Source organism: Benincasa hispida, chromosome 8 (assembly GCF_027475165.1).
Source record: "Benincasa hispida cultivar pf3 chromosome 8, pf3_genome.v1.1, whole genome shotgun sequence".
NCBI classification, from domain to species: domain Eukaryota; kingdom Viridiplantae; phylum Streptophyta; class Magnoliopsida; order Cucurbitales; family Cucurbitaceae; genus Benincasa; species Benincasa hispida.
Genome location: NC_143485.1, coordinates 27,870,603 through 27,889,213, shown reverse-complemented (window position 1 = coordinate 27,889,213; position 18,611 = coordinate 27,870,603). Strand labels below are relative to the sequence as shown.

At 33.3% G+C, this 18,611-nt stretch overlaps 1 protein-coding gene across 1 annotated transcript; it reads left to right on the top strand.

The window, feature by feature from the left end:
* Nucleotides 1-6,272: 6,272 nt before the first annotated feature.
* LOC120083245 (ER membrane protein complex subunit-like protein (Protein of unknown function DUF106, transmembrane)) lies at nucleotides 6,273-14,929 on the top strand. Its single transcript, XM_039038918.2, has 9 exons — nucleotides 6,273-6,612; nucleotides 6,697-6,790; nucleotides 7,571-7,690; nucleotides 7,792-7,840; nucleotides 8,147-8,246; nucleotides 8,414-8,475; nucleotides 8,611-8,669; nucleotides 13,582-13,704; nucleotides 14,494-14,929. Exons 1-8 carry the CDS (start codon nucleotides 6,461-6,463, stop codon nucleotides 13,684-13,686), a joined length of 741 nt encoding a protein of 246 aa, XP_038894846.1. The 5' UTR covers nucleotides 6,273-6,460; the 3' UTR covers nucleotides 13,687-13,704; nucleotides 14,494-14,929.
* Nucleotides 14,930-18,611: the final 3,682 nt, after the last annotated feature.

Here is an 18,611-nt window from a genome sequence, read left to right as displayed (position 1 = left end):
TCTTTTTATTTAAATCAATAAACCACCAAGTCTCATATTTGGAGAGGATCAATCCACTCAACAACCACTAGATTTTTGCCATGTCCTCATGCACTATTCGTCAGTTTCACCACATCATTCTTGTATTTTTCCTTTGAACTTGTTTCGACTATATCTTCTTCAATTTGAGTGATTCAAATTGCGTCGGAATCATTATTCTAAGTTCTACACGATGAATTCTTCAAAACACTATAATTTTTAGTAAATTAATTTCATCAAAAGATGAATTAATTAATTAACTTGAGAACAAGGGCCAAAAAGGCAACAGATGGGAGTCATAACTCACCCAGGATTAAGATTGAGTCGCATATGATCATCCTATGAAATATACTATCTTTAGTTAAATATTATGTGGTCCAAACTTATACAAACTCTTTGTATAGGATATAGTCACTCACATGTCTCCAAATGAATGATTTGGATCAAATCATTTGTAACAATTACAAAGTGAGTTGTATCCACACTATCACAAGGATAAGACATCTACCTTATCATATACTATAGACTATTTAGACTACATGATTCACTAATATGTCAACCACATATTGTTCAAGATTACATTTAATGACCTTGGATTTTTATTAATGGATAATTTACATTTAATGACCTTGGATTTTTACTATAATGGATAATTTAATATCGTATATAAAATAATTAAATAAATAATTGTTAAATAACAAATTCATTACAAGATTACATTTCATGTATTTGAATGATAGGTCTATCTCTAGTCTCTAAAAGGAAGGAGTTGAAACATTCAGACATGTTGTTCAATGCTAAATCACATTTAGGCTCTGTTTCAAATGTATGTTTAGACCAATATTTTGAATGAATGTTATTCATATCTTGTTAAGAATTAACATCCACCTTTGACATCTTCTTCGTCAACTTCTTAAACTCAAAGCTTGTGGTATTTTTAAAGTACTACAAGAACAATTCCTAAGTTGTAATTTTTAAACATCTTCTAAAAGTTACTATACAAATGTCAAACACGAAATCTATGATTAACATTTGGAAAGAAGTTAAGAAAAGTCTAAACTAAACCAATCAAACAATAGAAAAAAAAAAGTAGCACATATGTTTTGAAAACTAATTTAGTTCGATTTGGAATTGAACCGTTTAGTTCGAATTGGACCAAACCTAACCACAAATATTCGATTCCGGTCACACAAACACACAAGCAGTTTGGTTCAATTTTCAAATCCAAAATCGAATGGAACCAAAAAATCTGGTTTCCTTAAGGTTTTGAACTAAATCAACACTTCCGTAAAAACATAATTTTCAGTTTGGTTCCATTCTATTGAATTGGTTTGATTTTAGTATTCACCCTTATTCAAATGATGTAGTACTTTTGTTATTCAAACATGAAAGTGATTCCTTTCAACTCAAACAGTACAATGTCTTTCTACAACAACTAAATGAACCAAGTCCAACTATCGTTCGTTAGCATCCACAACCGGCCACAAAATTAGATAAATGGAGTCCCACCCATGCCTACAATAGACATTAGTTGACCTTGACATGACCCTTTTAAGTAGCATGTATCGAAACATATAAATGGTCCACAATGGACAAGTCCACAATTTTTTTTTTAGAAACATTCTATAAGCCCTTCACAACGGACATGTGTGTTTTACTGAGTAAAAATGGTCATGTGGGTTTACCCCGTAAGTGGTCTTAAATGAATAAAATGATCGTACAATGGTCCTTTTGATCTCAAAAGTTGATTTTCACTTATTTTGGTTGATTTTGCAAAATTTTGTAGGGACTTTTATATTGTTTTTAAGAAACTGTGTTAATGCACCCGTATAAAAACTCTAAAATCCGAAATTTTTGCCAAGTCGTCTGCAGTTGCTATTTTCATGGTCCATACTTGTTCTTCAATGTAGGAATCACTTGGTAAACCTCTGGTGCACCTATTTTGGCTCTTCTACAATCAAATTGAGCCTATAAAAGGATGGGAAGCCTTTCCTCTCGATAATCCACGTTGTATCCATAAAAAGTCAGTCGTCCTTGGGTTGAAATCTCATCCTCTCAATCAGTAAGCTTAAAAAACGAGAGTTCCCTTGAGGTTGAGCGCTTTAGGTCATCTCTACCCTGTGAAAACGTGTGGAGAGATGGGATTTATCCTTGAAAAAGGAGAATCGTCCTAGGAAAAGATTGGAAGAGCGAGAGATTGTTACAAGACTCCATTCTTTAGGGCGTTTGTGCACTTTTTTATTTTTCTTCTATTACTTTTTCTATTAAACATTTGTCTTGTAATCATGGTTATTGATTTGATGAAATCTAATTATTTGTGCATAATCATGAGCTAAATTCTCTAAGGGGCTCGACAATGTGGGTACCTTAGGATTTTATGGCTTGAGCAATGTCTATGCTTCATATCACTTGCCTTGCATTGACTTTGTTGAATTTAAAGATAAAAATTGTTAGGTTGAATTAGCCACCTAATTTAGCAATATAGTGGAGTCTTAATACTGATAAGGTTAGGATATAAACTGATGTCACAAAGGGATATGAGACTAAGAATCTAGAAATAGAATTGTCACGTGGCTTTAGAAATAAGGGACACCATAGGATAAAGAAACTGCATGTGAATTAATCTAAGATCCAACTAACCATAAAAATATAGGCATTAGCTGCTTAAAGCTCCTAGAGAAACTTGACACAAGACCAAGTAGGAGGAGTTTTCTATCCATGACTGAGTCACTCTCCAGGTATGATGCAACAGTATTGCCCAAGGCACCTTGCTCGATAGGTTGAAACATTGTTGTTCCCCATTCAACTATTCTTCTTTACTATTTGTAGTCAACAATTTGTCTATTCACAACAATTCTTATACTTGGTTACCTTTGGTTTCATTGATTCATTGTCTTAATAAAATTAAAAGCAAACTAGTCTCAAGGGATTCGACTCTTGGAATACTCCAAGATTTATTACTTCAATCGATGATGTATGCATCACTCATACACAATCGAGCGATCGGTGTCTTATCTAGTATTTTGTGAGGGACCCCATTAAAAATGAAACATGCAGAAAAGAAATGCATCTTACCATTCTTGATCAACATTTGGAGTGAAGAATGAGCGAATTTTGCTTTCAAATTGTTAGTACCAAATGAGTATCGTCGAGCTGTAGATGAGTCCATTGCTTGAAAGCAAAATCGGCGTGACCTTGATGCTAAACCGCCAAAGCTAGTTGCTCCCCAAGATAGTGCAGTTACACGAATCCGACCGTTCGACCGGATGACAGTGGCCTTTCAATATAGGACAATGTTAATACCTTTCTCCTTTTTCCATTTGCTATGGACCAAATACTCAAAGTCATTCCCAAACATTAAATTTCTTCTTTAATATCTTGTGCGAACACTATTATTTCCTTTAAATCCAATAGCTACAATATCGAATACATTTTTTTTTTGTTTTTGTTGTCGTCATTTTTCATTTTGGCTATTCTTTTTAGCTATCTATTTAAGTTTCCCTTAAAAAAATGTAAATTTTAAATTCAAACTATTCTACCTTCCTAATACAATCCATATAAAATTTGTCAATTGGAGCATAGTTCAATTAACACAAGCTTATATTATATGAAGGAACTCTATACAAAGAGAACCAGTGAGCGGAAGCAAGATCGTTTCAAACTCCATTGTGACAGAACACACACATTTACAATCAAACAACACCAATTATGCATAAACTCTAAATTACAGCATGCTTCATAAAAATAACACTAAGGATCAAGTGAACTTACCCTTAAAGAACTTTTCTTCTCGTCCCCCTCGATCTAACAGCACGAACGTCACGCCTCAACAATCTCCTTGAACAGGAACAAATAACACTCGACCCTCGAATAGCAAGCAGACACCACCACTAGGCTACCTTGGTATTCTCGGTATGAGATTTTGGAGTTGTGGGCTCTGTATGGATTTGGTAGAGGGAAGGAGGAATTGAATGATCGTATAGACGATCGAGTAAGTGGGAGAAATCTGGAGTCTATCGTATAGACTGAGTACTTGATCTTTAGCAAACGAGTGTAAATTCGATGCACAATTGTTTATGCTCTTAAGCTATCGTATAGCTATATTCTTTTGTACGTTCAATTATCAATCGCTTATTGATCGCATTTTCAAAAAATGAAAACGATTTTCCTTCTATCTATCCGTTACCATAACTAATCACAACTTCCCACTAAGTTGGATATTAGGAGAAAAAACTGAAACCAATTAACCCATAATTGATTTAATTACAAATAAATAATATATTTATAACCTATAGTTTTAATATCACATCTCATGCAATATATAAATCATAGTTCTTTTTTTTTATTTATGGCATTTAATAATAATTCCTCCAATGAATGTATCTAATACATCAAATCAATTATATCACATATAATTGAAGCAATTTAATTATATCATATATAATCAAATTTCCTCTTATTAATTTGAACACTTCAAACTAACCCAAAAACTGATTCTCAACATGAATCCATTGAGCTACTAAGAGGATCTTATGGACTTGTAGCTTGAAGTTTCAACGGTACGTGAATAACTAACTAAACTCTTTAATCACGATATCCACCATCTGTTAACTGTCGGAAACTCCACTAAAGACTGATAGCTCCACTCTTCGTGCTACAAATATATTTCTGTGTCCATTGGATATAACCAATCAACAATATGGTGACCCTTCACAAATCGCTCGTAAGTACGGCCAGACCAATTTACCGTTTTGCCCCTGTAATTACATCTAACTCCTTAAGTACTACTAATTCCTCTAATGAACAATACTTCATAGTCCTACTATGAGTAAATCCTTCTCGGGCCAAGAGAAAGTGTGGCGCCATATTGTTCAAGCCCCAGAATCAGCCTTTAAGAGAGCAATTTATCTACTTACCCCTAAATTGGGGAAGGAGTGAATTATGTCTTATGTAGTTGAGTTCCCAGCTCCCCAATCAGACGGATCCCCAAAATGGTAGGTTTGAGTCGGCGATCTGGCCACTCGCCCCTATGCAAATCAAATGATCGCCCTCATAGGCAAGAGTTCCCAACTCACTCAAGATTAAAGTCATGTTACCTATAGTTATCCTAGTGAAATGAAAGTCTTTGTCATGAACGGCGTTATATAACAAGACTAAACATTTCATGGTCCGGTCTTATACAAATTTTTTTATATAAAGCATCCGATCAGACCATTTGTAGCACTTTACAACACTTGTAACATCTACAAAGTGAGCCACACTCGTAGCGTCATCAAGATAAGGTTTCCCTCTTTTATCCATATATTACAGACCATTTAGGTTATCACTTAAAGCACGGTTCACTTGTATGTCATCACATACATGCTTAAGTTACAACTAAGTTACAACAATAACCAGTGATCTTAGTTTGTTGATTTGTGGTTAATGCAACTAAAATATCTCATATTTCATAGACAGTAGTGAATAAAATATCTCATATTATTACATCACAAAATGTTTGTTCATACATGTGTTTACAAACTACAGGACCCTACGAGATTTAGGGCATTAACCCCAACATTTTCGACCTCTCAAGATTAGAGGTTCGATTCCTCCTCCTCTAACGCACATTGTCCAAAAAAAAAATCCATATAAATTTTGATTAAAATTAGAAACAAAAAAGGTATCACCAAAAGATTTTTGAAAATTCAAACAATATCACCAAAAGATTTTTGAAAATTCAAACAAGCATGCATGATAAGATTTTAAACTCGTAAATAATCCTACATTTTAATCGCATAATAAAACAACTACTTCACAGTAACTTCATATAATTAATAAGTAAACAACAATAGTAAGAGGGAAATAATTGTAATATCTAAAAATTAAAATAGCCATTAGGTTTAATACGTGTGAAAATATCGAAGTCTTAATTTTATGAAAATTTCAATGAAAATATAGAAAATATTTATTTCGATGGGTATTTCTAAAAAAATTATAAAAACAAAAAATTTCAAAAATAAATTTGAATTAATAAATAATTTTTTAAAAAAATCAAGTTAACACATCTATTATTATATTATATTTATAACTAATAATAATTTGTTGCTAATTTTTTTGTATTTGTATTTTATATATTATTTTTTACGATATAGTAAAAATATCTATTCACCACGTACATCAATATCGAATTTATAGAAATATCAATAGAAAATTTAATAGTATGATCTAGTCTAATGTAATTAAAAATACTAATAACAATATTTATATATTTTTTTCTTTTGGATTTGCTGGAATTTCTATTGTTCAATCAATGTTGATACGGATTTGCGATATTTTAATCTTGGTATTTTCGTTCGGCAAGAGTTTCAACTCCTCTTCCGCGACGGACTGATCATCAAACATTCGATCCCTCTTGGCCTTCATAGTTCGACTTTGAGGAGCTCGCCTACCGGATCCAGTCATGGCGGAAGATCTAGTGCTCGACACGGCCATCAGAGATTGGGTGCTGATTCCGCTCTCTGTTGTCATGGTCCTCATTGGAGTTCTCCGCTACTTCGTCTCGAAGCTTATGCGCTCGTCTCCAGTCCCCGATGTTAAAGTCGTACGAGAAGGGTAAATTTCGATTCCTAATCTTTCAGCATTCCTTCACCCTTCATCTTGTTAGTTCCTTACTCAGTTTTTAATTTTGGGTTTCAGGCAAATCGTACTTAGGGCTCGGAATTTACGTTCTGCTGCTAATTTTATTCCCCACAAGTCGTTTCGTTCCCGCAGAGTTTATTATGGCAACGAGGTTTTCCCCCCCTTTTTTCCATTGTCGTATGCGATGGACTTATAAAAAAAGAAATGTAGTATGTGATGTGTGTCTGCTATAGCCTGCCAGATTTGCTTCATTAAAATTTTTTAGAGGAATCGTTTTACATGTATCTATTGTACTTCATTAAGGGCGTAAGGTGTAGATGGTTTAGTTTCCGTGTCGGGATTCAGCTTGAGTTATCAAGTGCAGTCAGCTCTCTTATGAGAGCTCTTCTTATTATTTCTGTTAGTTTGTTAAAATCAGTTTAGTCAAGTTGTTCATCTGTTGGTCTTTTGGATTTTTCATTTAATTTGTTGATAATTAGTTTATACTTCTCCTCTTTAAAGCTTGTAAGCCCTCTGTATTTGATATCTGAGATTTGATTCAATAATTCAAGTTTCATTTCATGGTATCAGAGTAAGCTTAAATAGCTTACGGTTTCTGAGATAGGAATCTTATTTACTCTATGGTGGGATACAAGCACTTAAAGTTATTAGAGAAGAATTTTGGGTTCGTCATGTAGAGTATTTATGCACTGTTCATAAGGTTTTCTGTTGAATCTTGTATGATTTATTTCATCCTTGATTATCGTGGCATGTGGATGTTTGTATTGTGCGACCAATTTTAGGAATCTATGTCCGAGAATGGTTGCTGTGAGATTATATATCTTGTATTGTACAATGATTTTGATGTAACTATGATGTTCTAAGTAGCACAAGAGGATAAAGGGACAATCTGATAACCTAGATATTCATAGTCCACATATGCAATTGGCAGGAGAATGGGCTGCTCTATGTTCCCAAAGGCCAGGCCCAAAATGCACAAGCACAGATGTTTTCAGATCCAAATATGGCAATGGATATGATGAAGAAGAATCTCTCCATGATTATACCTCAGGTGACTGTAGTTGCACGTTGGTTGTTTATTTATTTTTTCATTGATATCACATGGAGTTCAATTATTTACATTTTTATTAATCCTTTTATTCTTTGTTCTAGACTCTTACTTTTGCGTGGGTCAACTTTTTCTTCTCCGGATTTGTAGCAGGTGTGTTTTTCATACTACTAATACTTTTGAATGCTAAAAATAACATTTTTGGTTGAGTGAATCTCCAAGTTTTCTAGATTTATAATTTCTATACTTTTTAGGTGTTATTTACTATGTCTTTGCTGTTTCTCTGCCATTTTTTCTCTCCTATTCTGATAATCCTGTTGGTTATAACTGGTAGAAAAAGTTAACCTCAGGTTTATTAACCTTGTGCATATAAAGCTGTTTTTCTACCTGTTTAGTATCGCTTTTCTTTTCAGCCTCCATTTTGTTCACATCTAATGGTGTCTTCTCTCCTTATCATAGCAAAAATACCCTTTCCTCTGACTCAGAGGTTCCGGTCGATGTTACAGAATGGAATCGATTTGAGTACTGTGGATGTCAGCTATGTCAGTAGCCGTTCATGGTATTTTGCAAGATCATTATTCAAATGTTCTGGTGCATGTGTTAATGTCCTCTGAAGTTTTTTTTTGAATTAATTTTATCATTATTTTTTTTTTTTTGGGGGTAATGTTTTTCCCTAAGTATTTGGTTGGATGATTATCACTAATACTTTTAGATTACTTATGTCAGGTACTTTCTAAATTTGTTTGGATTAAGAGGTTTATTCAGTCTCATTCTGGGAGAAGAAAATGGTTGGTTGTTCTGTATAACGATTGCATTTATTTTATAACCATTTATGTATATATGGAATCTTTTTAACAATAAGTAGCATTTTGAAAGTTCCAGCTCTTATACTGTGACTTATGAGAGAACAATTCTTGGTGTAGCAATGGATGATACACAGAGAATGATGCAAATGTCTGGTTTTGGCATGGACCCAACAAAGGTAACTATTGTTAGTCTTTATTACTCGGTATTTCAAACTTCTTTCTTAATTTGCAGGCTGTCGAATAAGGATGTCTAAAGTTTTATATTCATTATTTTTAACTCTCCCTCTCCCTCTCTTCAAATGTACTTATGCATACATTCATGCATGGAAGTTTGCATCAGTAGTATGCAACTCAATTTTCATGGTTGAACAATTTTGATCTTCTGCATATACATATATATATATATATATGTATTGGATTCAACACATCATTTTTTGTTTAATTTCTTTTAAGAAATGTGGATGGCTGCATTGCATTTTGTTTCTTATTCTTCTGCCAGAGAAATAAACTAAGCTTGTGAAGAAATCACACATTTTTTATTGGTTAAGTTTCAAACTTTGGCTCATAGTACCTATTGTAGTAGGGTAGACTTTGTTAAGTCTGTATATCAGTGTTGATGGTTGTCTGCTGTATCATTCAAAATAAGTATTGACTGTTTGTTTACCTCTGATCCTCGTACTGGTTGTGCAGTCTCTGTTCCTGAATGTCTGCTTTAATTTTGTGAGGATATCCCTTTTGGTTGAACCTGCAAGTTCAGTATAATAACTGATAACCCAGGTTGAATAGCATTTTTGAGTCTGCTCAATCTTGCACTAGCTCACTAGGAGTAGATTGTTGTCATACATGAGGTTCCCTGGTGCTGTTAACAGGTCTTGCTCACCTTGTGATGTGCATGAGCTTCAGTTTGAAGATCAGAAATGAAGCTTTTAGTTATTTCTCTGATAACAATTTTTTGTACCTATGGTTGTGAACAAAAACCCCAAAAGCTCTTTGTGAGCATACCTTAGGAACCAAGGTAGTATGAGCTACCTTTGTCCCACATCGGTTAGAATGGTATGACCAATGTGGTATGCTCTCACCTCAATAGCTAGCTTTTGGGGTGTGGTTCTCCAAGGTGCTTAAGTACCTAACAATGGTATCAGAGACAGTCGTTGACATTTTGGAGAGGAGCACCAGTGGAGGGTTCTGATCGGGTGTTTTCGAGTGAAGTATCGTCGTCTAGCCGTTGGGACATCGGCTTTTCGGGGATAAGGTATTGTTAGGAACCAAGGTAGTATGGGCTTCCTTTGTCCTACATTAGTTAGAATGGGATGACCAATGTGGTACTTAAGTGGCTTGGCTCTTTCACCTCAATAGCTAGCTTTTGGGGTGTGGTTCTCCAAGGTGTTTAAGTACTTAACAATGGTATCAAAGCCGGTTGTTGACATTTCGGAGAAGAGCACAGGCGAAGGGCTCTAACCAGGTGTTTTCGAGTGAAGTGTCATTGGTCTAGCTGTTGGGATGTCAGCTTTCCAGGGATCAGGTATTGTTAGAAACTAAGGTAGTATGGGCTACCTTTGTCTCACATCAGTTAGAATGGATGATCAATGTGGTACTTAAGTGACTTCTCTCACCTCAACAGTTGGTTTTGGGGGTGTGGTTCTCCAAGGTGCTTAAGTATCCAATAGATAAGGATGGAAATATCCGACGATATGTCATAACATACAAGGATGAAAATATCTAATAATATGTCAATATATTCGTCGATAATCCGTAAATCAAAGGATTTGATATTGATATTAAATATCCACGAATGTCTCCAACATCTTGTATCAATGGTTGTAAAACATAAAAAATTGTCATCTATGTAGTTCAATATGAACATGAATACTAATAATAATATCCATGACTTAGTTCGGAGTAAAAACAACTTAATTGTTTATCTAAATAAATTTTATAAAATTCGTGATTTACAGAATATTTTGTCGATATATTCGTCGATATATTCGTAAAATTGAAATGTTGATATTTTAATCCTTGCTAACAGAATACTAATAGGGGTATTTTGGAAATAGTAGTAATAGTAATTAGATAGAGGTAATTTGGTTATAAATAGAATAAGCGAGTATTTGTAGGGGAGGAAATAATTTGGTAAGTCCGTCCTTAGTGGATTGGTTGTGGCCTGTGGTAGAGATGTAGCCCTCCCAAAAGGCTATTAATCTTATAATTTCTTTTTGATATTGCAATACCGGTATCTTTGGTGTTTTCTCACGTATTTTTGTATCCTAACACTCTTGTTGTCTTGGCATCATAGTAGTCATGAAGCCTGTAGCGTTCCTATTTTCTAATTGTTAATCAGGAATATAAATCTTAGTTATATAGACAACAGGACCCATGCCTTTTTAAAATTTCATTATGAAATCTTAAACTCCTTGTGACATGAATCTCTTGGCAAGAACTGATCCTATCAGCTTTTAAACCCTTGTTGTGCTTGGTTTTGTGGCAATCTTAAATCAATTATTTCCTAGTTTGACGTGGGGTGGTAGTTCATTTTCTCGTTCTTGAAGTGATTCAAATTGAATGATGAATCCATTTCTTTACCTCTTTGCCAAAAGATCAAAATTACCCATAGCAAGAGCTAGATTGCATCCAAGTAGAAAAGGAAAAAAATCGCCCAAATAAGTAGCCTCTCTTCAACTCAGCTTAGCAGTTGTTCCTTTTTCTTGGCGACAAGCATTAGTTCCACCTATGGCTTGCTACCAATTCAATTAAAGCTCACTTCGTGGGACTAGGATAATAAGCTAATGAGCTTAGTCTTACTTCACCGTTGAGAAATTAAAGAAGACTTCCATCTCCAAGTCTAACTCAGACGTAGCTCACTTCTTTTTGGGTGTTGAGCAGTGTCAAACCAAAATACCCAACAAGCATTAGCTCTCCCCGAAAAGGTGGTGATCCAGCTGCACCTTCCAGTACGGCTACCTTGTTACGACTTCACTTCAGTCACCAGCCCTGCCTTCGGCATCCCCTCCTTGTTGTTAAGGTAACGACTTTAGGCATGGCCAGGTCCCATCGTGTGAGGGGCAATGTGTACAAGGCCCGGGAACGAATTCATCGCTATTTGGCTGACCGGTGATTACTAGTGATTCTGGCTTCATGTAGGCAAGTTGCAACCTACAATCCGAAATGAGGACGGGTTTTTGGATTTGATCAGTTTGGAAAAGTAGTATGTTCTGGAGAAGCCTGGTTTTCTTAAGTTAAGGGTTAGAATACTTCACAAAATATACCGGAATATGAGATGACCAATTTCTTTTTTGGTCAATTGTTTTCTTTTCTAGTTTGATGTGAACTTAATCTTTTAGGCAAAGTAGTATGTTATGGCAAAGCCTGGTTTTCTTCATGTTAAAATTTTGAATATTTTCAAATTTCGGCAGTGTGGCCAATTACTAGACTACTACTAGAATTTAGAATGCTAGAACGTGGGACCACCAATTGTATTTTCATTTTTCAGTCGTATACTTATTAGCAATTACAGGTAGGTAGAGTATTTCTTAATGGAGCAATCTGGCAGAGACAGAATGGCAGGAGATGTTAAGTGGAGGATCAAGACAAGTTTTGGGACAGGAGGGGAATGTAATTGAGGTTAAAATAGTAAATTGCCTCTCTTGAAATGGGGGTAAATAAACTTTATAGAGTTCATTTGACTGGAGATGTTGGTGGTCCTTGGCCTGCCTGCCTATTGGATCCTTTGTTTGTGATTGACCCTACATCTGTCTGGCTGTAGACAGGACAAGCTTTTAGTTATCCCGACTTGGTGCTTTTCCTATTGCTCATTGACCTGGTATTGATATCCGTGGAAAGCACTGGAGTTGAAAACTTGTCAAAATGGTTTTTTCTCCTCTATAAATTATTTTAATTTGTTTGATGATTTATTTGCAAACATCTTGTTGGTGCAGTGTTTTCAAAATGCAGATGCCCAATCCCGTAATTTCTCCTCTTACTTTACTTATATTTAAGGCTCGTTTGTTGCTACGTTACCTGCTGCTTGTAGGGGGTATAAGCAGTTCGATTTGAGTGCTGAACAGACTTCAAACTGCCAAAGCCGAACAGGCCTGGCTGCAGAAATGAACTGCTTGAACTGATTATCCAATGGTTAAATCGGCTTGGTCTTGCAGTTCACAGTTGGGTCGGGCTGGTGGGGTGAAACTACGAAATTTATTGGGTATGGGCTTGCATTTTAAAAATAAACCTCATAGTGTCATAAAGAAGAGGAAATTTGCGTGCCTCCTAGGGCTTAAACCCAAGTCAGTGGGTATGCGAAGCTGAGAATAATGCCACTAGACTGCATGTACTGATTAATAAACATTCATTTTTTATCATACCTATCATCGTCGGTCAGCTTGGGTTATAACTGGTACGACCTTGTCAAACCCAAATACAACCGAAAATGACTAGTTTTTATAATATGAAAATCGAAATCACAAACCAAACCGATACGAACCCAAAGCGTCAGGGGCTTCAGTCAGTTTAAGCTGGCTTTTTGGGTATTTTGGTTTCATGCGCACCTAGCTGCCTGTGCCCATTTGAGCTAGTTTCATGTGAAACCTCGCTATACAACCTACCATCCTTGCATCCTTGGTGATAATGAAGCTCCATCTGAAACCTCGTTATACTTTTTGTTTCATCAACTGATCAGCTACCTCAACCAAAATGATTATATCATTGGGATGTGTGAATTGACCACAATGTTCTAATTGATTTTTAACTTTAATCAATTCACTTTTCAGGTTTTATACTCCTAATTCTCTGGGATCCAGGGAACACTTTATTCCTTAAAATCTGAACCTTTTTTTATTCCCTTTGCCAAATTGGGCCAATCATTTGTACGGTTTTGACCAGTGGTCATTTAGACCTTTTTTTCACAGTAAACCTAGACACAACTCGATGTTTGTGTTGTTTCTATAACAAATCTCTCTGCGAATAATTAATATAATTGAGTAGTTGTTAAGAAACATAATTGATTGATATCACCTTTGTGAATACTTGAATTGATCGTTATTCAAAATATCTATTCTCTCCTGCTGATCTTGATGGTATGCATTTTTCTTGCAGGGTTTGAGTGCCGAGAAAGACAACTTAGACATAGTGCAACATGAATGGGTCTTGCCCAAGTTTGAGCACCGTGCTGAAGCTGTGTTGAGAAAGATTGTCAGCTGATCGGTTTCTGCCTCACAGGTCCTCTACTAGTATCTTTTATATGATTATTACGAATTAGGTACTTTTCTTGGGGATTGTTGTGAAACATAGAAATCTGTTTTTATCAGCCATGGATTTTGTAACATTAAATTATTTTTAGTCAACTAATAGCAATTTGAATCTTTCCAAGTTATGTACAATCAATTCTAGCAAAAGGATACCGTTAAAGATGGAATGCAATGATGATGTTGAACATCTCTTAGAAGGCATACAAGTCTCTCCGGTCATATAGTGCGAAAGAACACCAAAATACTATGAAAATTGTTTTTTATTCAAATGTTGTAGAGTCAGGCAAGTTATCCTGTAGAATTCGTCAATAGGTGCGTAAACTAGTCTAGACACTCACGGATATTAAAAAAAAGTAGGTAGACGAAAGTACCTCAGGATGAAGGATTTAGGGTCTTAACGAATTTCTAGTTCAGTTTATACCCCTGATTGGATTTCGACTAAAATTGGAGATCTCAACTCAATGCCTTCTTGGAACCTACAAAATCTTTTTCACCATTTCTCCTATCAAAATGTTTAACAGTGTCTATGAAATGACTTCCACACGACATTGTTGGAGTAGGGGTGGCATTCAAACCGCAAAAATCAAACCGGTTGCGTAAACCAAACTAGACTAGAAACTGAATTAAGCGGTTCGGTTCGGTTTAAAACTGAAAACCGAATTAAAACCAAACTGAACTGCTTAAATTTTAAAGATATAATATATATATATATATATATATTTATATATTTATTTATTTATTTATTTGTTTGTTTTTTAAGGTTAACTTTTGCTAGGCAGCAGCTGGCCCCCATTGACTCTCTCGGTCTCATCTGCATATGCCTCATCCGTTGCTGGCAATCATCCATTGTCTTGTGTTTTTCGTTTGTCATGGTCCAAAGGATAGGAAAAAAAAGAGAACAGAAAAACTGCAAAACCAAACCGAATCGCACCACATATTTGCGGCTCAATTCGGTCCAAACTGAACTGAACAAGCGGTTTGGTTCGGTTGATATAATAAAAATTTTAAAATTTGCGATTCGGTTATGTTTGAGGCCCAAACCAAACCGAATTGAACCATGAACATCCCTAGTTGGGAGCTTTGTTCATTGTGAAAGAAAGTGAAAGAAAAAGATGATTCGTTCTATAAAACTTCCATGGATAGCAGTGGCTAAAACCTTTTAGTAAATCTTGACTGATTGATCCTTGATTCAAGTATTTCTCGATGACTCTCCCTGAGTAAAGCAGGCTCTTTCCAGTGGACCAACCAATGTTTCTTCATTTATTGCCTTTCATTTATCAGAATTCAAAAGGAGAGGGGTCATCATATAATGTTTTAGTGTCCCCCAAGATCATCAGCTTCCAATTGCTTTTACTTTTCTTCTAAAGTGATTAAAGGCAACATGATTGATGATCCCAAAGGTTGATACTCCTAAAGGAGTCATTTCTTATTGGAAATCAAACACAACTTGGACAAAGCATCATGAAAGCAACTTGCCTGCATCTTGCTTAAGTTTTGATTTCATGGTGCCAGCCAGTCTGTCATGTGGATACATATTATATAGTTTATACACAGGTACACAGTGTGGCCATCATTATGCATCACTTATTCTTGAGCTTTAAATTTCAGTTGTCTATTATACCAAACATGTTTGGATCCTAATCTGTCAACATATCCATTTCATGCCACAATGCATTGATGAGATCACTAAAGTTGAGATTGATTTAAAGAATGTGGTTGGAGATTTGTCTGTTGATTCAGCCATTTAGAATATACCTTTAGTAAAACCCATGCTTTCTTTTCTTTTCTTAAAATAATCTGAATCCAGCCCCTGTTTTTAAGAAGGGACTTGATTGAGTTGTTTGTGGAGCTTTATTAGGAAGAATGTGACTTCAAACATAAATATTTTGATGTATTTTTGAAGTCAATAATTTGATTATCTAAATAAATAATTTATCAATCGAGAGGTTTGCGAATTATTTCAATAATTCAAGGGTAGTACATTTTCAACCAGGCAGTAACAACAATTTTATAAGTTTGGATAATTGCTCGAGTTGAAATTTTAAACGCGTTATGGTCATATTTTGAGGTTGAAACCGCAAATTTGGTGTTTTTGGTAGTTTGAATTGATTTGGTTACTCTATTGAAAAAACCTATCATCTCATTGCTATGTGGAAAAAGTGTCCGTACATTGAAATTTGATTACAATACAGGGGTCAATTTGAAAATTTTAAACTTAATAAACAAGAAATAATTTCTAAATTTTATTTGCACCAATTATAGGGACCAATATCGACAATTTGGTGAAGTTTTAAGCTGTGTATTTTTTAAAATTACAAAAGGAAACTGTTTTGAAGTATAATTGTACAAGAATTATATTCCAAACCATTACTAAATAGCTAATATGGGTATTTTGTAGACAATACTTTGGATATTTAGTTGTGTCAAAATGTTATTTGGAAAAAATCTTAGCTATTTTTGCATTTGGTAAAATAGATTTAATGTTAAAATCACTTTTAAAAATATGTTAATTTCAAGTCTACTTTAAAAGTAGTATCCTTATATTATAAAAAGAAGATTTATTTTATATATTTATTTATTTCTCACCTAATCAAATTTATTTTTTATTTTTCATGAATTAAATACATCAATTTTTTAAAAAAGATATACCGTATTTATTTTTTCTACATAAAGCTATTTTTTTTAATATTTAAAAATTAATCTATAACAAACAAAATTTATCATACTAAAAAAAAATCATGAGTCTATTATAGTTATTATATTTAAAATAAGATATTTTTTTGTATTTATTTATCAAATACTCTAACCTATATTTTCAAGTTTGTATTTATAGTTATTATAAAATCATGAGTCTATTATAGTTATTATATTTAAAATAAGATATTTTTGTATTTATTTACTAAACACTCTAACCTATATTTTCAAATTTAAGCTGAAATTTTCCAAACACTCTAACCTATCTCTTTTTACAATTGGTTTCTCTAAAAGTAGTCTCCAACAATTATTTTAAAAACTACGATAATATCAAACGAAACCTTAACTAAAAAAGCAGCTTTAAAATAGAGTTGTTGAAATCACATCCTGTTTATTAAAATGTCCCTAGCTTTCTTGAAATTATTATTTTGTATAAACATCATTACTTTCCAATATAAAAATTTTAGGTTGATTAAAACGAATATGAAAATTTTCATCAACTGAACTTTATCAAATGTTTAATTTTTAATATATTTTCATGTTGATGTTATAAATTTAGTGAAAATCACTTAAACTTTATTTGGCTCTTTATTCTCTTTAAGATGTCTATTCTTAATTTTGAAACTTAAAAAACAGCTACCGATTCATAAACTTTTAAAATGTGTTTTAGTTCTCAAACAATTAAAAAAAAAAAAAACAGAAAAATATAGAACAGTATGATCATTGCTATTATTTTTCTCCTTCGTTCATTACCTATTTTAACTAACTAATAGCTTCAATATATACTTATGTGTATGTTTTGTGTGTGTTTTCGACCATTTGAAAAAATCTATAGTACTACGGAGTATCATAATCCATTTGTTCATACTATAGATTTATGTTCATAAATATTAGTGGACCCTACATTAATATCAATAGGTCCTACTCATTTCTAAACGCGTGATGAGGTAACACAATAAAAGTTGAAAGCAAAAATTAATATCAGAACTTTTTTTCGTAAAGTTAGGAGATTCGAGATCAAATATATGTATTTGAATAGTTGAGCTACATTGAAATTGACATATACTTAAGGTTAGTATGTTAATGTTCATTAAAAATCACATCTTCCATTGATTTAAATAGTTTACATTAATAATGAGGACAAAAATACTCATTCGTTTAAATTTGAGACTTGCATAGACATTTCAATTGATTTAAAAATTAAAAGAAAAATATAGACAAATCTTGACACTTTGAAGTGAGTTTTTTAAGAAAAAAAAAATTATAAAATAAGCTTTGGAGGTTTTCGATTAATACTTCAAACTATAACAGTATACTTTAATTAGTGAATCAAGTTGATCCTCTAATTATTTATGGGATGCTTAAGACAATGAGTTAGTTATTATAGTTAGATTATAATAGTTTGTATTTGGGGTGTAGATTATTTTAGTTTATATTATAATAGTATGTGTTTGAGGTGTAAACTGTTTTAGTTTAAGAATGAAATAGTAAACACGGTAGCAAATAATAAAAAAATGATGAATGTAAAATAGTAAAAACTGTAGTAAATATTAAAAATTGTAGCAAATAGGGATTTTGAAATAATGTTGACCGTAGCTAATTGAAGGTTTTGAAATAGTTTTTATGTGGTTATTATATTTTGATGATAACTCTTGCCTCAAACGGCCCTTACAACATTTCATTTAAAATAAACTCCATTCAAATAAATTTATTCTTCTCTCAAACTTCAAGTATCGCATTATTTTTTCTAAATGAATTAAAAAATAAATTGGAAGAAGAGAAGATGGAAACCATCGATATTAATGAAAAATGTTATGATTAGTTCTTCTCCAAATAAGTCTTATATACATGTGAAATTTGATTTCTAAATTATTATTATTATTTCTCTTTAAAACTTTTCGAAAGAAGTTTTTTGAATTTGAAAATTGAAAAAGAAACAAAATATAGACGTATTTGGAACGATGAGTTGATTATTATAATCCTACATTATTATAGTCAGGTTACAATAATTTATGTTTGAGATATATCTGTTTTAATTTTAAAAGGAAATAATAAATATGGTAATAAAAAATAAAAATATATAAAATATAAAATAATAAAATTAGAGTAAATGAGAGTTTTGAAATAATATTGATAGTAACTAATTAAAAAATATAAAATAATATTTATCCTAATAAGAATGGA

Bases quoted from the DNA above. Each gene is read 5' to 3' on its own strand.
- LOC120083245 (XM_039038918.2), top strand. From the start codon at position 6,461: ATGGCGGAAGATCTAGTGCTCGACACGGCCATCAGAGATTGGGTGCTG. The intron at 7,841-8,146 runs GTGTGTTTTTCA...TCCTTATCATAG, and splicing joins CTTCTCCGGATTTGTAGCAG to CAAAAATACCCTTTCCTCTG. The intron at 8,247-8,413 runs GTATTTTGCAAG...TACTTATGTCAG, and splicing joins TATGTCAGTAGCCGTTCATG to GTACTTTCTAAATTTGTTTG.